Source organism: Trachurus japonicus, chromosome 21 (genome assembly GCF_045865225.1).
Source record: "Trachurus japonicus isolate A0001 chromosome 21, Traja_1.0".
NCBI classification, from domain to species: Eukaryota; Metazoa; Chordata; class Actinopteri; order Carangiformes; family Carangidae; genus Trachurus; species Trachurus japonicus.
Genome location: NC_140927.1, coordinates 13738578 through 13765153, shown reverse-complemented (window position 1 = coordinate 13765153; position 26576 = coordinate 13738578). Strand labels below are relative to the sequence as shown.

The 26576-nt window shown below is 41.3% G+C and overlaps 2 protein-coding genes across 7 annotated transcripts in view; one reads left to right on the top strand and one right to left on the bottom strand.

The window, feature by feature from the left end:
* Window positions 1–356: 356 nt before the first annotated feature.
* znf148 (zinc finger protein 148) lies at window positions 357–9919 on the bottom strand. Of its 5 annotated transcripts, none has more exons than XM_085766124.1 (7): window positions 9787–9919; window positions 7427–7800; window positions 6332–6457; window positions 6028–6151; window positions 5776–5859; window positions 5553–5671; window positions 357–5273 (listed from the first exon to the last, which is right to left on the bottom strand). In XM_085766124.1, exons 2-7 carry the CDS (start codon window positions 7775–7777, stop codon window positions 3627–3629), a joined length of 2451 nt encoding a protein of 816 aa, XP_085622250.1. In that variant the 5' UTR covers window positions 7778–7800; window positions 9787–9919; the 3' UTR covers window positions 357–3626. The 5 variants fall into 5 exon arrangements, with proteins under 5 accessions (XP_085622250.1, XP_085622254.1, XP_085622252.1 ...); XM_085766128.1 differs by having other exon boundaries at window positions 7487–7800; window positions 9787–9913; XM_085766126.1 differs by lacking the exon at window positions 9787–9919 and adding an exon at window positions 9017–9137.
* Window positions 9920–11017: 1098 nt separating this feature from the next.
* Window positions 11018–26576, top strand: part of LOC146964873 (polyprenol dehydrogenase) — a 44387-nt gene continuing 28828 nt past the window's right edge. Inside the window, exons 1-2 of one of the 2 annotated variants that reach the window (XM_085766123.1) lie at window positions 11018–11681; window positions 25700–25807. In XM_085766123.1, the coding sequence (XP_085622249.1) occupies window positions 25702–25807 (106 nt within the window). In that variant the 5' untranslated portion in view covers window positions 11018–11681; window positions 25700–25701. Of the gene's footprint in view, window positions 11682–24479; window positions 24652–25699; window positions 25808–26576 lie in introns of those variants that run through there. The other variant, XM_085766122.1, reaches the window with a different exon arrangement.

Here is a 26576-nt window from a genome sequence, read left to right as displayed (position 1 = left end):
AAAATGTGAGGGGTGTACTCACTTCTGTGAGATACTGAGTGTATATATATATATATATATATATATATATATATATATATATAAAGAAGTACTTTTTGCTGCATTTGTTTTGTTTAACATCGGATTTACAACTGTCACACAAAATATGACGTTCTGTCAAACACATGTCACTGTGTAGTCTAAGAGGCAGAGCTTGCCCTTTTTTTCTAAACAAATCCTTCTCAACCAAGTCTCAGACAACAATATAAAAAAATAAAAGAAAGCTAAATCAATATACAGTAAAGGATAAGACACATACCTGGCAAAAAACAGCTGAATGGCAGTACATGTCAAGAACAATTCACGGTTACATACTGTACTGTGAATTATTTTATTTATAAGGACATGACACAACAATCAAAACAACAATTTAATCTGATTGTTTACAAATCATATTATATTGCAAAAAAATCTAATCATATGGGTTACTTGACTGAAATTAATTGATCACAATTAAAGCTGCACATAATTCATAAAACAAGTTCACTCGACCCAACAAGTTAGAGACCATGCAAATAAACCTTACAGTCTAACTTAAGATCAACCCCCACAGTGAGGCAGTGAGGCTTCTTCATCAAGTTCTTTAAAAGTATGAAAATGCTAGTTAGAGTTCACACTCGAGAAGAGGCCTCTCATCCATATTTGAAACATATTGACACAAACGACTTGCACAGAGATAAATGAGGGTAGCAATAGTGACTGCATATGATATACTGTACATATCAGTGCCTTAAATGACATGTTTCAAAAATAGTTTTTATCAAAAAGTTCAGAATTCTGTTTTTTTTAATTATTCTTTTCTTTTTTTCCTCCTTTTTTTTTTTTACACAAAACAAACTTTTTTTTCCTCTAGCTTATACAAGGACACTTATGGCCAGGTTACTGACAATAGTTAATTCAAAGGAAAAAGTACTGCCCACAAAATTCATGAATCTCCATCAACAGTTTTGCATTTAAATGCTCAACTGAATTCAAAACTCTCCATGAATGGTTTACGGCATATAATTTACCAAAGCAGACTTACTCATCTGCACTGTGCTTTTGAGAATCACTTATATTGAAACAGATTGACGGAGGATCATTTCAACCACAGAGCCGGTATCTTTATGTAATATTCCACCAAAAATCTGTTTGAACTGACATGGATCCAAGCTGCTTACCGCTGTTACAGTAAAATACTGGATACAAGAAAGGAAACGAAAACAAATAAACAAAAAGACTGATTTCAGGTGCAGTATTAAACTCAGGTGAACCTTTTCCGGAGGCTTTTCATTACAGGTGTTTACAGTAAACCCATCACAATGCACAATCAACTGCATTAAGTTACAAAAAAATATTTTTTAACCAATCAGCAATAAAACTGTAAAAAAAAAAAAAGTGTCAATTTTTCTGATAACAGTGGCAATATACTATGCAAACCTCAGAAACCCACATCTTTTCAGCATGTGAAAAGGATTCATCGTTCAATCTAATAAATGCTGGAAAAGTAATAAATGTGCCTTCCACTGACAAAAAGTGTCTCTTGCACAAGCCTTGTCTTTCTAATGACACAAAGATCTAACAGTACTTCTCAGAACATAAAAATATACAATGTATTTACAGCAGGATATTGTCTATACATTCTAGAGGGAATGTTCAATGAGGAAAAATAAGGTTTTTGATGATCACTGTGGGTGCTGTTTGTCCCTGATTGTCAGTAGAAATGTAACAAGAGGGAGCTTGGGAGGAGCAAACTGAAATTTAATGGTAGCGCAGTGTTCAACACAATAGCACCTAGGACAACACGCATACTAAAATAGTCAACAGTGTGATAAAGTACAGAGGACACCTCACTCAACCATTGAAATCCACATTGATTTAACTGACCTGGACAGATGTGGCTTATGACTAAACTCTAGCAAACAAGTGATCATGATCAAAACTACAGGTATCTAAAACATTGGTTTGTGTCCTGACATTGTGTAGCACAGTACATGAAAACACAACCTCCTTCCAATCATAGATAGCAGGTTGAGAATTACACATGGTGCTATTTCTTGCTTTAAATCTAAAATAATATAATATGATGGGAAAATATGAAAATTAGATGAAGCTCCCAGATGTCAACCTATCACAGACTGAATAGGTTTCATAGCTTATGTGTTTGCTGTTATTGTGCAAGTTGAATAAGTAGCCTTAGAGCATTGGCTGAGTAAAAAGAAATACATACAAGGAATGAGAAGAGGAATGGCTGGAATTAAAACAACACGGGCATAGATTTCATTGTGTACTTTTGATTTCACAATAAAGCCTTGATAAATCTTCAATGAAGACAAAGAGTTCTGATCACATGGTTTTGTTTTTGTTCCCCAAAAACCTGTGCATCCTCCATGAGGAACAGCAATCAAACTGCAGCTATAGAACTACATCACTAGAGGTGACTGAATATAATATTTAATAATATTTCATATGTAAGCAAATCGGACATAATGATTACCGTATATCTAAAGTGGTCAGTGTCAAAAACCGCATTTAACAAAAAGTTGCCTTTTAGGTGAAGGTATAATGCAACTCCTCCACTGTGAAATTAAGTGCTACATTCTTTTTAGTGAAGAATGTGCAAGTTGTGCAAATATAAAGCACAATCCTTTTAAGTAATTTTACTACAACTCACTTTTGCTTAGAAAATTGGGATTATCCTGCACTCATTACATGTGTGCATTACATTACATGTGTGCAGCTGTTAGGTTGGTACCCAACTCTTCTGGGGGTAGAAAATCTTTTAAATCTAATACAGCCCAGCTTTTAATGTTACACAGCCTGTACTATTCTGTACTAGGGTCACATTTGTAGAATCAGTGCCAAGATATCCAGCCACGGAGGGAATAAATTACCCTACACAATGCTAAACAGCTAATGAATAAGGACTATAATTTCTTTTTTGGCAAGCAAATCAGGCCCAGCCAGACAACCTAGATTCCAGATCAGACATCTGAGAAATCTTTTCTGTAGCATTCATTAGGAAACACCTATTTTAGGTGAGATTAAAGTGACTTCAACACATAGTGAAGAATCTATAATGCGCTAGCCATGGGATAGGTATGTTGCAGGGCTGGGATAGAGTGGCACTGGATTAAACTTACTTTTTATCAGATAAACAGCAAGGGGAGGCAGCCACAGAAAGAGCAAAAGGCATACATAAATAGGGCCTCCATTTGAATAAGTGGAAATATTGCATGAAGCAGCAAGAGTGATTTGATCATCTTCTTAGCAAGGCAAACTGATTGACAAGAACATTCAAATAAACTCCATTTCAATGGTATGAGAATATTTCATTAATCTCTTAATGTACATTCTGGAGCAAGAAATATTCCCTTGTAAAATTACATTTTTTAAAGGGGAAATGCTAATTATGTTGTATCAATATTCAGTATTTTCTTTCTGTGAAGCTATAGACTTAACAAAAAACAGGACATGAATATGTTGTCGAAGAAAACGCTTTGAGAAAAAGCACATACTTGCAATGAAACTTGTTTTGGCAAAACAGGAAACAGTTGATAAAGTGCAGCTGAAATTATTAACAGAAATGAATTCTGACCCCCTTCCCTTCAGCCAAATGTTTCACTGGATGAAACATCAGGGGAGGAGTTCAGTTGAGACCTGGTCTCAGTGACTCTGACTAAAGGGAACTCTGAGAAGTCTGTGCTGTGTCCTCGGAGACTTACTTGTCCGTTGGCAACGGTAAACTGTGACGACGACCCAGATCTCGATGTCTGGAAATGAGATTTGAAGTTCTGATCGAAGGAGCTTATCTGAAAAGTCTGCAGTATTCCCTGTGAAGAGTCTGTCTTTTTGGAGGGCGAGACCTGCTCCAGAAAGTCTTCCTCAGCTGGAGACACCGCGGAGGGAGGGGTGGTGTCATCACCTGAAAATGAAAACGAGTGCTGAGAGTCCCCAACCAGCAATCCAAAGTGAGGTTTCTCTAAAGTGGACCTTAGCGGAGAGCTCATTCCTGATTTGAACCTGCTGGGGGAAGGAAACTGTTTTTCTGTGGAGAACAGAGGCTGTCCAGCTAACGTGGGGTTTTCAGAGACCAAGCTGAGGCTCTGGCTGGTCAGGTAGCTGTCGTTCTGGCTGGTCCTCTCCAGTGCTTGCTGGAGAAACTTGGAGTATTCTTGTAAGAGGCTCACTTTCTCAGTAGCTGGCTGACCCTGAGCGCTCGAGGCTCCGAGACTCTCCACGGGGCTGCTGTCCGAAACGTCAGAAGAATTGATGGATATGCTCGATGTCACCTCTGTGTCGGCCACGCTGAAAGAAATGTCTGATTGCCCGTTAGCTTTGTTGGAGTAATGATCTAAGAGAGTCTGGAGAACCTCATCTGGCAGCACATTCTTGTCGTGAGTCGACTTAATCTCCGTGTTGATTGGCTGGGGCTCCAGGATGGTGGCTGGGACTGTTTCATCGATGACGGTTCCCACCACAGTTTGCGTAACAGACGGCTGAGAGGAGATGCTGCTTGTATTCAGGCCGTAGTCCCGACTGTTGTTGGCCATAGCAGCCTGAAGGTAACGCTTCTTCTTGAGGAACTGCATGGCGTCGTCGTAGTTCGTGCTGCTGGCCGCCGGCTTCGCTGGTCCTCCTTGAAGAGTTTCAACTGACTCGAGTTCGGTGTTGCTTTCTACTTCCAACAGGCTTTGCTTGTCCACGATTTCAAAGGCATATTGTGCAACCTTACTGTTTTCCTCGAAGGAAGACAAAGTGGACAGGCAGGGAGGGGTTTGTTCATTGGATTGTTTAACACCGCGTTTGGTGACCTTCTTCAGGAGCAGCTTAGGAGGGGTCGTCTCTTCCGACGACACTTCTGCTTCTTGGTGTTGGCTGGGTGTTTCTTCAGGAAGTTCCACAGAGTAGTCCGTGATGATGTACTCGTGTTTGACTTTGGAGGACACAGTGTAGAGAGGTAGACTTTCAATTTTATTCCGTCTCTGCTCCCCCTTCTCGTCCATCTCGTTCTCGACAGCGACAGTGACAATGTGCCCTTCTTTTTGGGGGGCAGTGGCAGCGCCCGAACTCTTGTCTGCACACTTCTGGCGCTTTTTCTTAGGCAGTGAACACTCTTTGGCAAGAAAGGGGAGGCCTAAGGAATCTGCTTCACGCAAAGGTCCAACTTTACCAGCAGCCTTATTGGTCTTTCTTTCCCTGTTCTCGTGACACATTCGTCTGTGCTTTAAAACCCGGTCTGTTCTGGAGAAGTACTGCGGAACAAAGAGACAACACATCTTTTAAATATTGTAGGAATAAATATTTGCTCAGGCAATTAAAACAAATTAAGAAAACACTCACGCGCTTTCAATTCAATCATTGTCATCACAGAAAATCTTTTAACTATTATCTGATAAAACTTTATCTTCCTCAGAGTACTGATGGGTCTATATTTTGTTATTCATTTTGACTAATACAAAGAACCACTAATATGACCACCTTATATCTTATGCTGTTCATAAGACCTGATTTATCAACATTACTCAACATACCTGGTGACAGAAGTCACATTGGTAGGGCTTCTCTCCACTGTGAGTTCTCTTGTGTCTCTCCATGTGATACTTCTGAATGAACCTCATTCCACACTCATCACAGCGAAAAGGCTTTTCACCTGAACAGAGACAAAAAAAAAAAGAGGAAAAGCCAAGGATGATTCTATTGTGACTAATATAATTCATAAAGTCATGCCGAATCCTGATTGCATTCGTTACTCACCAGTATGGATCTTCTCGTGTCTTTGTAGAAGATATTTCTGGATGAAGCGCATGTCGCACTGGCTGCACTGAAACGGCTTCTCACCTGAAGTTTGAAAAATATACACATAGTATATGTAAAGATACTGTATCTCACAGGGTAGACGCTGCTAAAAGCAAGATTTATCATTGCAGTTTTTCAGCTGGACTTCTCACCTTGAAAAATAACCAATCTAAAGCCAAATGACAACATGACTGAGTGAGTGATCCATACCTGTGTGAATGAAGACATGCCTCTGCAAATGGTAGTTGGTTCTGAATGCTGCATTACAGTGGACACAGACGTGACACTTGGGATTTTGCATGCCCAGTGATCCGTCGTCATTGATGCTGAGAATCTACAACAGGAATAAAGACAGGTATTAGTATTCATTTCACTCTACCAGTTGTCTCAATTGAAATGTATCAGACTTGTAATGAAATCCTCAGCATTCTCAATCACACACACAAATCTTTGCTTTGATAAAGGTGACAGGTAATCCACATTAAATTTCTTTCAAAAGTGTCCCGACTTGCACCTTTGCTGGTGAGCGCTGTTTCCTTTTCTTCTTCTTGGGACACACCATCAGGTCCTTCACTGCTTTCTTGTCCTTCTTTATCTGGACTGCTGGATCAGACAGCTTCAGTTCCTGCTTGATGCTCAACTGTGAAAGCAGGACCATAGATAAGCAAGATATTTAACATGACATGACCTAGTTTAAAGCCTGTCCACTTATCCAACAGTTTATCCAGGACAGGGAGGTGCAATAGGGCAAGCAGATGATAATCAACCCATGTGAGCCAACCATTTACCAGCTGCTCCTCCACAATTTAAAAAGCTAGTTGATGTGGTTGAAGTGACCTCTAAGGATGACCCTCCTGTGGAAGGCACAGCAGAATAGAGGGAAACCTCTGGCCCTAAAAGACCAAGGACATACTAAGAGATTACATCTGGCAGTCCGTCTGAGAGTAACTGCAGACTCCCCCCGTTTAAAAAATGTTGCCACTGTCCAAGATTTAAAGGTGTTCAGAAAAGAAAATTTAATTTGAGCCATGGGGGTGGGTCTTAACATTAGTGTAATAACTCATCTATCAGACGATGTAGCCCAAATTTTGTGCAATATTATATTATCGAGTAAATCCGGGATGAAAGTGGGGACGTTTTTTTCGCATTGGATAATGCAGGTGCATGAATTATGTGTCATGTTGCTCACGATTCATCAGCCACTGATATTGGATCCGTCATCCGTCATCCTCAAATGTCTGAGACACACAAACACACCGAGCTCGGTCTCGTCCCAAACATTGAATATCCTGCCCGCTCGATAACGACCAATCAAATTCGTTTTCCTTAAACTTGTGCGGCAATTTGTGGAAAGTCGTAGACGGAGACGCGACAAACAGGGCAAACGGCCACCTTTAAGTAAATATCCTGCTGGATATTGCTTAAAATCTGATAATATTCATTGACTTAGATTATCCTCAATGTTTACACTTTCAGTGAAAGAAGTATTCTGAAGTTCACATTTGAAAGCCCAGAGATGGGGCATGACAATCCCTACATATGGAAACTGTCCATAGCACAAACAGTTTTATCAATACGTCCACTACTTCAATAAACAGGATGAACTCACTGGCATTTGAAGCAAGCAGGGCAACTTGTTGGTTAGTTTTAGGGGGAAATGCACTCCCACCTCGCCTCCTCCCTCCTCTTCACCTCCTCCACCATTCTTTGTCATCTCCTCCTGCATCATCAGCTGCTCCGGAGGGACCAGGTCATGAGTAACCAGCGAGCTCCCAGTCAAATCCTCGTCGTCGTCTTCGTCGTCGTCATCCTCAGCCAAGAGGGGGTGGTTCACCAATGATCGATCCCCTAGGGTCATCACCACCAGTCCACCTCCACCGGGCAGCACTCTTCCTCCTCCATCTATTCCTCCACTGCTGCACTTCAGCAGCATACCCTCCAGCTTGTCCTCAGCGTTCATCTTACATAGAGTTGTTCTTGAGACTGTAGAAGAAAGAGAGAGACACAGAGGCAATGTTGGCAGGCTAAATGTCATACATATTGCTTTACAGTAATTGATATTAAGAGTGAAGACATTGATGCACAGGGAGCTGCAAAAATATCTTGCATAACAAATATGAAAACAAAATGAAGACCATATTTAAATTGTAGTCCTTGATGTAAAAAAGGCAAAGAAGTGAACTACAAGTCACTGTGGACAACATTATGTTACTACAACCAATACCTAACCCATAAACATCTATGGTAAATTTATATTTGTCCATAAATTCACCAAGATTGCACACAGAATTGTAACTAGGATGGCGAAGCTAATATTTATATTTCCACACAGACCACAATTCACCCTCCTTTTCAGATTTGTAGACATTACTCAATCATTTTAAGTAGCACCTAGCCTATTCTTACTGTGTGATGCCCAGCGTTGCTCAGGGATGCACAAGTTTGACCCTAATCTGGAAGATATACTCTGCTGTTTTAAATATGGTGCATATTTCCACTTCCACTGAGTCTCATCGGCTTATTGATTGACGATTGTACATATAGGATTAGCTATTAAGAATAGGACTTCCTTGATTAGAAGAAGAAGTAGCTTAAACCTGTAGTACCTCTCAGTCCCAAGTTTGCTTCCCAAACAATGTCTCCTCTCAGTGATACAGTGTCAACTTAAACTGGGTCAGCTGTGATCTTACCTTACAAAATGTACTGTACAGTGTTAAGTGATAGCAAGCAGCTGTGAGGCAACTCGGTGGGTTGACAATTTATAGAAGCGATGTGCTGATTTCACAGCCCTGTGTTGTACAATATTTAAAGTCATTTGCACAAGTTAACGTTGTTATGAGCCAGGCCGTTTATATTATTTAATATTCTTACAAACAAGGCTAAATGTCAGTCTGCATACACAACGGCATATTTCAGGAACCGAAAGAGCAGTTAGCCAGCTGTGCGTTTTATACTGCAACACTACAACGGCGCTGCGTTTACTTAGCGTTACACTTGAGCAACACCTAATTAGTTAACTAGCAATCACTCGATCTTATGCGATAACGCAAGCTAACCTAGCACTTGTGGACCGTTTGGGAACAGGTTTGTATTGTAGCTTACTACAGTGACCCGAGAGGTAGCAGAGCAGGTTACGTATCTGTCACAGTTAAAACACACACACCAACAACCACTAAGCCCCATATGTAAACACACTCACTGTGTCACTTAGGTTAAGTGGGTTAAATCTCCTGCTAAGCAGCTAGCTAGCCGCGGTTGTCAAAGCTGCTAACGTTGAACTACATCAAGTTTGAAACGAAACTGCTGCAGGGACGTAGGAAGAGACAACAGTCTGCCTTCAAAGTAAAAGCTCGTCCAAACACAAATGTGTGATACTACGCACTTATTGCTCACAATGGTAAGATAAATACATTTAATACATAATTTCATATTTCAGTAGAACTACACTAACGACAGAGCCGAATAACTGACACTAGTACACCACAGAAAACTTTACTTTGAAAGCCGCGACAGGAAGTTCTGCTCTCTTGCACTCGCTTGACAAACATCGGCGGCCTATTGGAGGCTAGTTAGCGAGCTATTAGCAAGTGGCTGCCAACATTGATCAGTGTCTTTGGCTGTAATAATAATCAGTTGACACCGCATAGTCACAGCGACAGACGTGTCCTCTCACATGCACCATTCGACAATCAATTCTAACTCTCGTTAAACGACAGACATGACATAATACGGAACTTTATTTTGCACATTTGACCAAACTTGTCAGCGGCGTTAGTGGTGCGCTTCATTGCTAGCGCCTCCAGCTTCCTCAGCCACAGCTCCATAGGCCCACACTGCAACTGCCTGCTAGTAAAGCTAACGTCCGCTAACTAGCCAAGCCAGCTCGCTGCTATGTCCAACAATAAACGCGCGCCTCGGTGTCGCGCAACTGATGTGCCAACTGTAACAGCTGCGTCGTTTTATTCTTACCTGCTGCGCGTCTTACGCCAGTTTAGCTGTCATGATTGTTATACAAGACTACAGTGTAATGATGGTGCGCGGAATAATCAAATACACCATCACATTTCGTGAAGGGGGTGAAGATTTCTATTTGTCGCCATCTAGTGGTGGAGTAGCCTGGTTGTTGAGGTGAACAGTGCGCTCCCGATTCCTGTTGCTGCTCATGTTCACTCAAGCTTCAATGCGACGACACTGTTCTTGCACAATAGTGTCCTCGTGATTGTGTTAAGACATTTTCATCATTAGGCAAATTGTCATAATATTTTAGCCTTTTTGATACTGACACTTAAAAATAAGTATTTCACCCGTGATTTCACTGGGCAGTGCGTTGTTTATTGTCTATTAATAGCAAGCACAGTGGTTAGCCTAAATAGACAATGATTTGTGATAATCTGATAGAATCCAATCGGAAATTAAAAGCCTGTGTGTGTGTGTGTGTGTGTGTGTGTGTGTGTGTGTGTGTGTGTGTGTGTGTGTGTGTGTGTGTGTGTGTGTGTGTGTGTTAGTGTGCGTTAATGTGTGTTAAAGGTTCCATGACAAATCTATTTCATAGTGTCATGCTCTGGGGTGTTTGTATTTCCGGCTGCAGCTTCTTATGGGTTTTCTTGCCAAGGTGAAACTACAAAAACAAAGGTAATTTTTTAGTTTCCTAATCCAATAAAGACCAGACAAACAAATAACAAAAAAGGGACGACTCAAACTCTTTCATTTATGACCTTGTCATAATGCCTACAGCAGCCTAGTCTGCTGTCTAGGACGGTCAATACCCTACTGCACGATTTAACTGTTTTCCATGTCATTTTGACCATCCTTTATTATTGGATTAGGGTAATATAGGATTAAATATTTCTAAAGATACGTTAGGGCGACTTTAAGCTTCACATGCTGCGCACCTTGTAGGCTAATAGTAATGTAAAACAGCAATACATGGAGCATCAAGTAGAAACGGGTTTAAAGAAATAACCATCTGGATTTATCTATCCCATTAATCCATTCATCTGACAGGTTTACCACAGAAGGGATGCTGAGGGTCGTGATAAGATGATAGCCTGTCACACACACACACACACACACACACACACACACACACACACACACACACACACACACACACACACACACACACACACGCAGGCTACACGCACACTCTCCGGCGTGGGGAATACTAATCAACCTGTTTGCCGACAAGTGCAGCAGCTCGGCGCGCAATTCTGTGTCTAGAAACGTCTCTGTATGAATTCACCTAAACCTCCACCTGCTGAATTTGTTTTTGTAGAGCAGTCTTGTTTGAGGGAAAGAGTGAGTGGTCATCGCTCGTGTCTTCTCCGTCTCTGTCTCTTCTGATGTGCGACAGACAGTCAGGAAGAGTGGACCCGGGGAACTGACAGCCCACTCTTGCGTCCGCTTCTATAAGCAAGGGAAGCCCCCCACGCGTTGCGCGGCGCGCCTGGGTCGCCGGCATATATTCGCGGCGCGGAGTGCGTGTGCATGTGCGTCAGGCTCTAAATGTGTGAGTTCGCGCACGTCAAAGCCCCGGGCTTCGTCCTCAACAGTTGCCACCGGAGCGGAGGAGAGGAGAGGAGCAGAGCGAGAGAGACAGCAGACTGAGGACGGACGGACGCGGAGCCCCACGCCGCTCTGCCCGGCTCTGCTCCTGACATGCAGTCGCTCATCTCTCCGGTGACAAAGGCCATCCTAGTAGCGCTTTTCATCTTCGCCATACTCCTCATCCTCTATGTGATCCTCTGGTACATTTGCAGAGACGTGGACTGCGACCACGGCATTTGAGGACTCCGTTAAAACGGGAATAACGGGAATTTCACAATGGGGCGCACGGAGAAGCCCGCAGAGCCCAGGGTCATCCCGTAAGTCTGCTTGTCTTCCTTTTGTCTAGTCTTTCTTGTTGTGTGTGCGTGTTTCTGGGTTATCTGTGGCTGTGTGCGTCTCTCCCCCTCTCTTCCCCTCTCTCTCATGTGTTTGTATGTGTGTACACGCGCGCAGTCCCGTTGTGCGTAATGTTAAATGCGCTCCGGTTAGAAGGTGATGACCGGCGTGCGTCTCCACCGGTGTCCGAAACCCCTAAATGAGCAGTGCCCCAAATTCTCCTCTGTTCAACTTAACAGCGGTCATCTGTCAGCGCCGGCTCGCGCAGCCCATCACACACACCCGGTGTTATTAGTGACAGCGAATTCTCAAAGGTGATACAATGTCATCAGAAGGATATCGAACTGGTGTCAAACGGAAGACGACGCAAGCGCGCGTGTGTGAGGGCTCTCAATTAATAGACAGGCGGTCACATTGCGGTAAACGGCGAGGGTGTCCCATAAGGTCAAGAACAACAGTGTTTACTCGAGGTTGCCAATATTGTTTTGCCCCCTTCATCCTCCTCTTCCTCCTCCTCCTCCCGTATATCTGCAGCATTAGTTCATGCTCAGTTCATCGTGGTCTCCGAGGATGCTCCCACATTGGCATTTAACATCCAACAAGATAACAGGATTATCTCCATTGCCTCCTGTGCGTCTTATTCTTAATCTGTTTTGTGCCATGTTTTTTGAGTCCTTATCATGAACACCGCGCTAATGCTTTTACGCATAGCGCATTTATATTCCCCTTGACATTCTGAGAGCTTGTTGCAACATGTTCGGTCCAGTCTTAGTTTAGGCGAATGTTTTTTTATTTACTTTCGCGCATCCAAGCACGCACGCACGCACGCACGCACGCACGCACACACACACACACACGGAGAGAGAGAGAGCATACGACCACCACTAGCCACACTTAATGAAGGACTTTTCAATATTGCAGGCACGTTGGCTCTGGTGCCTACATGTTGTCACATGGTCCATAAAGCTATTAAGCATGTGAGATATGATTGTCATTTTTCACGGGTCCAGAGCAATTTGTTTTCATCTCCAGCAACACCAAACCAGGAAAATGAAATAAACTGTGCACACTCTAAAGTGGAGAATGTGAAGGACACACCAAGGACATGTTTCTTTTTAAGGGTTTTCAGGACATTTAAGAAGAATGCATTGAGGGGATGTGCATATCACACCCCTGTTTGTCTTTTTTTATTTCAGAATATCTTCTTAAGAGTTCTATGAATCTTTAAAACCAAATATCTTCACATAACCAGAGGATGGGCTTCTGTGATTGTAAAAAAAAAATAAAAGTCCTTTATAAAATTCATCCAATTAGTGAGGGCTGAATGATAATAACTGTATTATTACTGTATCATATTTTCACCAAACACCACATCACTTTTTTCCTCCTAAACACCCCAGAGGATTTAGACAACCCAGTCGTTTCCCTAATTCACCTAGAAAGTGCAAATTTAAGCTTAAAATTTTTAAACCTTCTTATTTTGAGCTGCAAGTCTAGTATTTAAAAGTCCATAAGCAGCCCAAATAGATGCAGCCACGAGGAAGAAACCCTGCAGCCTCTAAAACTGTTGTGTGTGCTGCCCTGCAGAGAAAAGGAGAGCCTGGTGGGGTGGCAGATGCCCTCTTTGACCGGACTACAAAATGATTCCTGTCAGAAATAATTAGATTTGCATCTAGCCTCTGTCACTACTGAACACTCAGAAACACAAATACCCACGCACACGGCTGTAAATGACAGTTCCAACTCTGTGGGCTCATGTAATGATGTAAAAAAGGGAGCGAGCAAGCGAGCAAAAAGGTATGTGAGAACTGCTCCTGTTTGTGTCTGTCTGTTTAAACCAGTGCCCTGGATTGTCAGTGTGAGTGTGTGTTAAGGTGGAATGAAGGAAAAAAGCAGTGTTTGTGCAATTGTGTACGTTTGTGCGGTTTGTTGTGTGTGTGTGTGAGACAGCGAGAGGGAGAGAGGCAGCGTGGGAGGGGGTTAAACACTGACATGCTCCAGAATGACAGATGATAAAAAAAAAGGAAAAAAAAAAAAAATTGGAGCAGGGAAGGCTCAGTGGGACACAGCATGACAGACAGGTGTGTGTGTGTGTGTGTGTGTGTGTGTGTATGCGTATGCTTGTGCGTTAACATACCGGCATGTATACATGACCGTGACTGAAATTCACTGAAGTTTATTGAAAATATTTTCTCCTTCATGATTTGACTGTAAGATTGCAGCGTACCAACTGTGCAATGGCAGAAGTAACAACTTATAATGGTGTGTGACCTAAAAAGCTTAACAATTCCAAAAATTCCCATATTTCACACCAAATAGATTTTTACCTTAATTTCAACAACTCAGATATTTTCCAGAGGTTTCTTTATGTTCATAACTTACATGTCTGATAAAGTACATTTTTCCCAGTAATTTACAAGAGTTGAACTGCTGTACATGTGATGGGAGGCGGGCGGACATTGACAGAAGGTTGTCTTTTCTTTCAGAACGCTTGAATGTTAATACACCTTTATAAATCCATGTTGAATTGAGATTGAAATCATAAAATATGTAGGAATAAAAGTAAATTATTGAAGCTGGCGGAAGTTAAGAGGGGCTTTATTAACCTATTCTGGCCCCAGAAGGTGCAACTACAGTATAATGTGTGAATAAGTGTGTGTGTGTGTGTGTGTGTGTGTGTGTGTGTGTGTGTGTTGCTACTCATACACAAATAAATTGTAGTAGATAGGCAAACCAAACCATAAACCACCATTGCTGATGAATGCTGCCGTTCTGGTGCCTTCATAAATACAGAAGTTATCAGAGATATTTCCCATCATCAAGCCTTGAATGCGACAGTAAAGGTCAGGATTTCTGTTGGGGCTGCTGGGATGTGGCGTTTAAGGTCACAGAGCAGATCCAGAGAGGCAGCATCAAGAACTGATAGAATGAAACAATTCATATTGTATGATAAACACTGTGAATATTTAATACATTTTCAATTTTTTTTTTCACATTTGTCCTTTAAATGTTGAACAGCTGTTAATACTAAATCACATACTGTTAATTAATGCAGATACAGCTGATGCACGTAATGACGATCTACATCTCCTAGCAATGGAATCAGTTAATAATCCATGTCTGATGAACACACACACCATAATACACCCCACTTACATTTACAATAAACACTCAAACATACCTATAACAATTAATTACTTTACTTCAAATTCATGTAATTAAATTAAAACTAGCAACACTAAGAATAGCTGCTAATTGTATTGTTTTTTTTGTTTTTTTTCTATTGACAAAACAGATTTTGGATCTCTATGTCCCAGTTCTTCTGTCAGATGTGAGGGTCAGGCAGTGTCTTGATACCTCTTGATTCAAGGACTTGGGTGTTTTGTTGTTTCAAAATCTGAAATATAATTCTAACAATATTGAGATATTTATAGGCTTTGGTAACACTATGGTAACAATAAGGGTCCCTTAATTAACGTTAGTTAGTACATTATTAAGCATTAATTAACTGTTTACAGATATATCAACAACCATTATTATGTATTACTTAGGATTAGGAAACACATTAATTAATGTAGCCTATTAGTAAGCAGTTAAAGCAGAAGTAAGAGATCCGGTCGTTTTGGCTAACTTTCTGTCAGCTGATGGAGTTAGCAGTCCCCGCCCTCGTCCCTACGTCACAACATTCACGCGCATCCCTTGGCTGCACACACAGAGAGGACTGCCCCTTTATGCCGCTCTCTCTCCTCATTGGATAAAGGTTGTAGGATACAAGGAAAGTTTTCTCCTCGGCTTACAGCAGAGCAGAGTGACTGACAGACCCGTGTTTCAGACCAAACACTCTATATAAGTGATTGCTGTCGGAAGATATAACTATTTAAGACTTATATTAACACAAATATTCTGCTTAGTTAGTTAATAAATTATTAAGTAATAATAAAAGTTGAATAATGTATAAAGACTTCCAGTGGCTCAATGGAACAAATTAAAAGCATAGAGGAAATTACACTGTTCAGTTTTACATTGTTCTACATCCAGTGACCCGCCTCCCTCCTCCACTTATGTAAGGTGTAAATTAGGCCTTTAGAGTCACAAACAAATTTAAACTTAACAATGTTGAACAGTTATTATCCCTTACTTAAAAGGTTTATAAATGATTCGTAACAGATTTGTTGATGGTTAAGGAAAGTGCTATAGTCATATTATTATAAGGCAATTTCAAGAACAAGTTCTGGGACACATGGATAAATATAAGTTTGTAAGCTGCTTGAATGATCAAATGAATTCAGTGAATCCTTAACGGTGAGAGTGGTACTATCATTTCATATCTCTGCAGTTCACATCCACTTCCAATCCTGAGGAAGCTGTGCATGGTTTCACTACTGAACAGGTGGTCTTAGCTCTGATGCATTCAACAAGATGAATTTTAGACTGAGGTGTTTAAAAAAGTTATATCTTGGTTTTGATTAGGCAAATGATTTCAAATATGAAGGTCCATTTATAATTTCGTCATATTTAGTTATGTTTTTATGTGTTTACCGCATTCATTTCTGGAGACCTTTACCTAAGCCTTGTAGCTCTGTGATCACCAATGAAGTGAATTGATTCTAATTAAAATTTTCACGTTTTAATCTCTGCTCAGTAAGATCACTACCTTGAGGTCATGTTTTTGGTATTTTACATTTAAACACAATTTACTGCACTACCCTGAACAGAAAAAAACACATTATATTGTCCATTCTGGTGCAGGTTAAGATTCTAAATCAGTGTTTCTGCATTTAGAATCAGAAATGCTTAAGATACATATACAGTATACAAAATATATCTAATGTAAAAAAATATATATATATATATATTTTTCACATTTGTCACATGTCCTGTTTAGTACACACACACACACACACACACACACACACACACACACACACACACACACACACACACACACACACACACACACACACTACCATCTGTACCACCCGGGAGACCCTGTTGCACAGCATCCCTCTTTTCCTTCTGCTCTCCCTTCCCATCAGGTCTTTACAGCCTCTACCCTCTCATAAAAGCAATCTATTGTAAACGGGGGGAAAAAAATACACATAGTCCCCTCCAATTTGATCCCATTTCAGACCTACACCAACCAAGTCCTAGGGCCTCACACAGCGCCTTAAAGCAGCGAGGCCTGGTCAGGATGACCTGACATCACAAATATGTCCTCATTCTGAAAGTCTAAAACTCAAATTGGTTCGGAGAGAAGGAAGCCCTGGACACACACACAAGCGCGCGCGCACGCGCGCACGCACGCACGCACGCACGCACGCACACACACACACACACACACACACACACACACCTCAAAGCCATAAAAATAGATTGTCAGTGACTCAGCCGTTATGTAAAGTCCATCTCTGATAGGGCCGCCTGGGGCTGTTTATGTCAGTTTAGCTTGACAGCACTGGAGCTGAGGTGACACGTGTCTGCTGTGTCCGAGCTTCAATACACACTCATACGTACACACACTTTAGAATGCGTGCAAGCCTCTCTCCCTCTTCCTTCCTTTCTGAGGCTGCGTTCCCAAGTGTGTGTTCCCCAATGGACAAGGATGTGATACAGTCAGCGTAACAGACTCCCTCAAGCCAAAACAACACACATTATTAGCATTTCAGCGCAGACTTGGACGGAAATACTGCGTTAGACATGAATCACATCCGCCATCCCTGTGGCCAGGTGGGCAGTTCAATCAATATTGGTAAACTTGAGCAACTCAGGGCTGGGATCTAGAGCACTAATACTACATTAAGTCTGTATTGTCTTTATTAAGCATCAGATTTGGCCCGTGTTTACTTACTCTTACTGTGTCCCACACTTCCCATACAGCAGATGCGTCTTATTTGATAATATATTTATCATTTGCATGGGAATCCTATGGGAAAATCTTGATGCCAGTTTTCCTCACCTCATTACGTAACCTGGGTTTGAAGGGAGATTTGACTTCTGATGTGCTGTGGTGTTTGTTGTTGATTCAGATGCTGTCTCATCTTGACCAGAATGAAACTCACAGGGAAAATTTAATGTCCTGGGCTGAGTAGGTTTGAAAACAGTCCCATTTTCATATCCAATTCTAAAAGCCAGAATTTTATATGAAAACGGGACCCATGTGGTCCAGCCTTCATTGAGTGCAGCTTGAGGTGGGAGTGTGAATGTGAGCGCTGAGGAATCAGTGTTACTGGGTTAAGGAGAGGGGTGGGTGAAGGTCCATGGAAGTAAAACACACACACACACACACACACACACACACACACACACACACACACACTGGAGCCCTGGAGTAAGAGACAGAAAACGAGTGAAAGATGAAAGTGTCTCCTCACAGTGCTGTCTCAGTGAACAACAGGTTTCAGACACGCAGACTCACAGACTGTTAAATTAAAAGTGTTAAATACTGTGTGTGTGTGTGTATGTTTCTTTCTGAGTGTGTACCGGTGTGTGTGTTGCACCGAGTTAATGACAGTCTTAATTGGTGCAAGCAAATATCCCTCCCACTGCTCCTCTTTCTACATCTACTAATGGAAAAGCAACCACTCCCTGAAGACAGCTTGGAGAAACGATGTAGGGATGAACATAAGCATGAACACAAGTGCACACGCACACACGCACACACCCGGACTTTTATCTCTGCAAAAGATGAATACATGATACTCACAACTTGCATAACAACATCCCTACACATGCATGGTGTACATCCTCATAAAAAGAGCAACAAGCATAATGAAAAACATTTCCAGCAGCTGTTACATACAGACATAGACACATACAGTGAATGCATACGCATTTCATTAACTCAACAATACGAGCTCATCTGAAAGGTGCTATGCATAAACTATAATTCTCGACCTGTGTGGTTTATTTGTTGCTTCAAATGGAACTTATTTTGTTGGAAAGTTTTGGAGAGAGTTGAAATTTATGCGGTACTGTCATGTTTTTCCCCATTCTGACTCAAAAATAGACCAATTACAGTTCAAGGAATGGTCTGTTCAAACAGGTGTGTACGGAGCTGTAATATTGATTTTTTGTGTGAAGCCCACAGTAAAGCCTCGCCCTTCCTACAACTCCACTGGTGAGAAGTTTTGGAGGGGCGAGACTTTTTTTTCCGCTTGTTGCCATGGTGAATCAAATTATCTTTGTTCCATTAATGAGGGCTTTTCATCTCCTCATGTGCGAGTTTAACTCAAGGTCAAATTAACTCAGAGTTGATTGAACTAACTGTTATCACCTGTCCTGAAACCGAAAAGACAGTTGGACAGCTCAGGGTTTGTCAATCCAGAGTTCAGGTTTTAACTCAGTTAACCCTGCTCTATTACATGAGCGATGAGTCCTTCATAATTATGTTAGATCTGATATATACTGTATACAACAATATATTATTAGAAAATGACTAGGCTATATTATTCTAATATATTTCTGATCACTCAATTATCAATTATTTTTTACATAGTTTCAAAAATAAAAGTGGAATTATTATTATTTGGGTAATTTGTGAGTCTTTTTTGTCACAAATACTTGTGAGTCAAAAAGATGGACAAAAGTCCCTGACCAGATGTTAATCTAGGATGTTGTTATATGGTGTGTGCAGTCGCCTACTGCAAACACATTCAAAAATCTCAGGTTTCACTTTCATGTTTACAAGCTGGCCTTTGGCTTCTGTCCCCATGGAAGGCCTGTGGCGGCTGCAGCTGAGGCGACACAACAATTACTAAATCTGTCCATGTACAGTTCGCTGCCTTTTCCCACCCACGGCTCCTAGTGCAAATCCGGCCATCCCTGGAGGCGACTGCCACTCCTGAGGTCTCCCCTTTTTTTTCTCCCCCTTTTTACTTACAATCTAGGTGTTGGTGTGAGTTTTATTTTCAGTGGCTCAGTGGCTGGATTGGAGACCCTGGCTGTGCTGTGTTCTGAGCCACTGAGGCACTGCAAGATGTTGGCAAATACACTGCAAAAACACACAGACACAAAAAAATAGCAATATCATGATTTTAAAATCCTTTATTAAAAATAAAAGTAGCCTACTGAAGCACTTCAAGTCTTCACAAAGATATGTGCAAAGAGGAATTGTTCAACATTTTGGGAAATGATTCTCTTTCTTGTTGGGAATAAGATCAAGGTGAAGCCAGCAGATTAATCTTAGTTTAGTGCATGGGCTGTCAAACTGAGAGGAATGCATCCCCAGGCAGGTGTGATGAAGTTTAAGGGGAGGCTCAGAGTGAGAGATGAGTGAAATAGTCAAAAATTGTTCTCTTCCTCAGAGTCATATCTCACTCAGATCTCTGCACAGAGATAATACACATATTTTAAAATTTGTTGTGACTGACTAATAATATATCCATGACAAATCTGCTCAGAAGTCACACAAAACATACACACTCCTTTCCCCTACAGTACTCTCCCTTTTGAGTTGTCTGTTAACCCACTGGTTACATTTCAACAAATACTGCTTGTAGTTAATTACTTTTAATGGGGCCAATTTGTCAAAATGGGAACATCCATTCATCCATGCATTAGTTATACCACTTATCCATGCAGGGTCATGACGGGGGCCGGAGCCAATCCCAGCTGACATTTGGCGAGGGCAGGGTACACCCTGGACAGGTCGCCAGTCCATCACAGAGATGACATATATAGAGACAAACAACCTCACACACTGACATTCACACCTATGGGCAATTTAGAGTCGCCAATTAATCTAAATGTGCATGTCTTTGGACTGTGGGAGGAAGCTGGAGAACCTGGAGAGAAAGCACACAGACACAAGGAGACCATGCAAACCCCCAAAACGTGAACAGCTGTATTTGTAGCCCACAACTATCTGATGCTACAGAGACTATTATTTAATAATTGTACTGTACCTCCAAATGTTCTTATATTCCTGGAACACTGCAGCCTTTGTTAACAGGTGTCCCTGTCTAATGTTTGGGGAATCAGAAGATATGCTGTTTGTTTAGTAGGTCATGCATTAAAAACTCTGCAGTAGCAATGACAATAGAACTATTTATTTGGGGCTAAGCAATAATTCCATTACCGACACCATAACATGACATTTTTTACACTTTGGTTCTCCTACAGATGAAACAAGTTGTTTGTTGTCCTCATTGTCCAGCTCAGGCATGCAGACACACACCTCCAGCTATTAACACAACCCAGATACACTCAAGAATAGGCGCACACGGATATGTGTGTGCTTCAGGTTGCAAAATAAAGCATTCCCCACGGATCTGTCTCTCCTACCTGCCTCTCAAATGGAGGAGACTTCAGAGGAAGAGCAGAGACTGAGAGAATAAGACAACATCACTTCACACAAGCTTTTGCACTTTGGAGACCAAATTGTTCATGACACACCCAGAAATTCCCTTTCCCTCACATTATGGCGTTTCATCTGCCATCTTCCCTAGGTGGGAGCTGATCAGTAACAAAAACAAACAGGGGGGAAATGTTAAGGAACGATGTGTCAAAATCACCCCATTCAAAAACTGTTTGTGGCATGTTCTGCTAAAAATATCCAATATCATCCACCTTCTCCTCTCACCAGGAATAAATCTATGTGGAATGTGAAATAGAGATTACGTTTGAATTGGATGCACATGCACACACACTCACACACACACACAGACACACACACACACAAGCAGATACCATAGAGCTGTTGTCAGCCTGGATTTACGAAAAGAGACAAGTTGGGCTTCGCAGCCAGCCAGTGGTTGTCATATAAGACTAGGTGACTGTTGGTTGGAGCTGTTCTGATGCTGCTCACATGTTATTTACATCACACACCCGCCTGTCATGTTCTGTTCCCAGCATATCTCATGTGCGTGCACATATGTCTTCACTTTTGTGTGTGCGGCTGTGTGTGTAGCGGACTGTCTCCCTGATGTTCCATCATCCCAAATAATCATCCTACAGTCATCCGTGAGATGCGATTTCCTTTAAACAATAGCCGGCCAGCTCACCTCGCTGACCCCCAACCTCTCAGGCTGCGCCGGAACTAACACACACACACTCACACATCCTCTCGGCTTGCACTAACAGTAACACACACCCATTCAAACACACACACACACACACACACACTGCCACGACGCGTGGCTCGGCTTCCATCAGGGCAGCAGTGATGACACAGTCTCTTTATGTTGCTGCTCATTTAACTGCCTTCTGCAGACTTTAATAACTGGGGCCAACTGCTTGTCAGAGCGGCTGTTCTAGCTCGACCTTAACTATTGGATAGCGAGAAAAGACACAAACGAATACTAATGATTTCCCTGCCAAGAGAAGAAAGAGCAGCTATTGTGATTGTCCCAGACCTGTCTTTAAGAGAAATTATTGTAATTTAGTTGAAACTAAGGACATGGAGGGTTGGCTGGCCTACTTTGAGTGCCAGGGACAGTACAGCACCTACCCTGTTAACCAAACACAATCCTTCACGGCAGTAGGCTGTCTCTTCAGATTTGCGGTGTAAAGACTAGAATATAGCCTCTACATTAAGCTCAAAATCTGTTTTGACAGTAATGATGTCCTGATTCTGTCTCCTTTTAGGAGCCAAATCATTCAGCAGTGCACTGCATGTTAGTCACCAATCAATCAAATGCTGTGTCATGTTTTATTGTCGAGGTTCTGTAAAATAATTAATGTAGGCTATGTTTGTAATTACATTTCTTTGTCTGCTCAGTATTTCAGCCCACATTCTTTTTTGTTGAAATGGCTTCAGTGCTATCCTGTAGCTACATTGGTGTACACTAGCATAAAGTATAGTACTATTACAGAAAAAAAAGTATACGCCCTGTGTTCTAAAGCATTGAGCCAAGTTCAGAAATATGAGCAGTGAAATGTATCTTTTAGAATCAAAAGTCAATATGCTCATTCTGCAATAAAATGTGACCAAATTATTATCATATATCATATTAAATTGTTACAGTTGATATCAATGAATCTACCACTCCATTCACTGCTGTCACAAAGGAGTTACTTTTAATTACTTAAAAAAAGAGTTTATCTTTTGCTTCTTAGCATGTGCTCACAGCATGAATCCAAGAGGTTGCTGAATGACACCCTTCATAAAAAAAAGACAAACCTGGGGTCCTATTTTACTATGTTTTTGTTTTTCATGTTCTCTATTTTACTATACCTTATGGTCAACCCAATATAGATTTATCAACAAAAAATAATCAATTTCTCCTTTTACACCTGTTTTACCACTTGAATAGATTTAGTGATTGCATTGGCATACCAACACTACAATTTTCCACCATCTGGAAAATTGTCTTGACAGGAAGTCACTAAAAATACATGATGTTTTTTTCATGTGAAAAAAAGGTTGACAACTATGCATTTTTGAAAGATCCCTGATAGCAACACATTCATCACAAACACACCAGGGCATCCATTGAACTAGCATACTGCTTGTAGCTGAGCTTTTGCAGAGGGGCTTTCCTCTCTCAGTAACAGGTATAACAGGTGTATGCCTTATGGCTCTTCTGTGTATTTGATATAATCGCTTCAGTAATTAAACATTTCCATTTGGTATTTTGTGCATGTCTCTCAGCATCTTGGCAAAATCACTCAAACACTGAATCATCTTAGAGTATAACTATTCTCCATGTGTCTGAGGTGGAAGTGACAAACTCAGCTGCAGAAAATGGGATAAACCTAGGATTATAACATTATGAAATGATTAAAAATGTCATCTTGACATTTGATTCTTTAAGCCCAGTGAAATGGTTCAAGTTCTTCAGTATCTTCATGGTGTATTGGTAGATTGAAAGTCATGGGGTGTGACATGAAGTGTCAGTAGCTTAACTCTGTAAGCGGAAAATGATTTCACTGTGGTACTGGTACTGTGACTCACTGTGATACATAGACTTGCACGTTTTTGTTCAAAAATTAATTTACGTACAGTACATACATTTATATTTAGGCTATGGTAGCCTAGGCCTACACGATTTTGGAAGCATATGATCATGTGTGAAAAGGGTCATTTACATCATACTGTTTGCACCCTGTAACATAATTGAACCCCCCTTTTCAGCGTATGAGGGAACACTTTGTGCTGATTAAATCAGAGAATTAGTGTTGCGATTGCAGAAAAAGTCAGGACTTTCACAGCTGAGGACCTATTTGACTAATTATCACTGCAGCATGACTAACCTCTAATAAGACTAGGCTGCTGTGATGGACTCAAGTGATCCCAGAGGAAAATCTAACATCCAGCAGTCAGCCAGAATTCATGTCCTCCCAGTTAGTGGAGCATCGCTGCAGACAGGAACTGTGTTGCTCCAGAAACATGCTTTCAAAGCCCATCCTGGGAAATTATGTCTCAAACTAGTGGTGTGTCAACGCCCTGTTGCTTCTATCATGTGTGACCTCTCTGGCAGCAGTTAATGAGATAGTCAGCGAGCTGAAGGGAGCAATATGTTTGGATCTACAGAGAAGGATCAAATGGCACATCAAGCAGCCAAGCACCAGCAACTATTCTCCTTCATTCTTCAGTTAATTCCACCTCTGCAGCAAAGTGATGGATGGATGACTGCTGGAGATCCGATATTTCAAGGTCAACTAGTCAGCGCGGGTCTTAGGAGGAATTTGTCAGTTAAGCCATTTCAAGAAAAGTCTTCGTTTAATTTACGCGTCCTACCGAGTGAGCCTCGGGACCACTTTAGTCGATTGGAGAGCAGGACGGAAGCGAGGTTTTATATTGGAGCGTGTGTCCCTCACGGGGAGCCGTAGCTCTCAGCTGAACTCACAGATGTGCGTGCTCCTCTCTGCACCGTCTGTCCACTCAGTCGGTCCTAACAACAGAGATGCTGTTTGCTCTGTGGTCTCGTCTTGTACCTGCTGTCAGACTTTACCTGCTCGGTTTGAAGGTGCTGTTGGTTCAGTTATTCAGCAGACGGTTCAGGTTGCCAGGTTGGTTCAGCGCCGTGCTTTCTCCGAGTGTTGTGTGCCGTTTTGCTATTCAGCTGGTTTTGTGAGTAATGAACATGGTCCATTGTAGTTACATGCCTGACCGTTAATTAATAGGCTACATTTATGTCCCTTTATTTATATCGACGTGCTGTCCGCTAACTTATGCTAGCGCTAAGCTAGAGAAGTAAAATAGTCCAAAGGTGGAGTGGTGGAATTAATGCGCTGTTGGATGTTTTAAACATGCCGAACTCACCAGAAGGGTTTAACAGATTATGTTAACTCTAAAGTTTCTTGTCTTGACCGTCTGTGTTGGTCATTGAGTGATTTGGGTTTTAAACGTCCACTTTTTCTAACGCGGTTTGGACTGTGTGTCTGACTGTAAACACAGGGACAGAGCGTAGCACAGCAACAGGTCAACATTGCAGCCTCTGTGACAGGAGGCTACTGTCAACCAGTGGTATAGAGAAATGCAGTTCAACGTAACGAGAATATCACAGGATGATTTTTGTGTGGTGGTGTCGTTACTGAATATGATGAATTGACAATAGAACAGCAACAACACGTGCATTTCAAATTACTACCAATTTATACACAATGCAAATAAACAAGACCGCACGTCATGTCTGCAGAAATGTGTGATACAGTCAGTAGCCTAGCTAAAAATGTGAATTAAGGGTTGAAATTATAAAATAAAAATCTGATCAGAGGGTCAAAAAGCTTGATTTGATCAAATAATTGATCAAATAATTGAATTCTTTATATACCTGCATCGATACAAAAAGTGGTTCATTTAAAATCTGGGTTTAAGCAAGAGGTTTACATTTGTGAAAAATTGTTGTTCTTGTAATTTAGGAAAATCAGTGCAACAAGAAACTTTATACGGTGCTGTAGAAATTAAAAAACCTGAAAAGTCTGTTTGAGATTTGTATAGGCTACCACAAGTGGTAAACAGGGACTTCTCATGTCTGAAATAGTGGCCCATCTTGAAGCAGCTCTCTTCAAATGACATTCTCCCTAATATTTGTGTGTCCTCTTCTGCCTCTGCTAGTGATGCCCAGACAAGATGGCAAGGTTGCCATAGTGACAGGAGGAGTCAGGGGAATCGGCTATGAGGTAGTCCGCCACATGGCCAGGCTGGGGGCACACGTTATCATAGGTACAGTATGAAGCACCACACAACTGACACGCAAACATGACAGGAGGCACAACCTTTTAACAGGACAGCTCCACGTACATGACAGAGATATTTCCCAAAAGGTAGGCTTCCATCTGTTTACTCTCAGATTTACATAAACTACAGCAACAAGAATATAGTCACAGTGATAACTTTTTGTGCTTCGCAATTAATAATAATCCAATGCAACACACAAAAATAGAAAGCATTCAAAGACTGACCAGCACAAGACACTGCAGCAGAATACTATACAAAATAAACAAAAGAAAATGAAGGGAGCCTGCCTCTTTGGAAAGCCTCTTATCTCTTTCTGTTGTTGCTTGATTTTCATAAAACTGAAGTCAGTCGAAGAAGCCTTATCTCCTTTGCATTGTATTAGAGTTTTCAGGGAAAGGGTTGTAAAAGCTGTAAATGAGAGATTTGTGTGGAAGGACTCCAGCTTTCCAGTCAAATGGATACAGTTATTGGTCTGGTGAAATTCGTTTTACGGCCTCACAAATAAGGTATCATTAGATTAATGCAATGCTGTAGCCTATTTAATTCAAACCTGTGCCAGTTTCTCTTTTTGTTGCCAGAACAAGCTCGGGAAGAGGAGTGTAGTTTAGTGAATAAGCTAAATGCTTTGATACGTGAATATATTGTGGTTATTTTGACTTTACATCACATAAGTGTATTTTCATAAAAAAAAGGATGTCGTGTTTTGGTCACAGGAACCTGCGCTCAGAGCACTTGTGGTATAAGCAGATGTAAA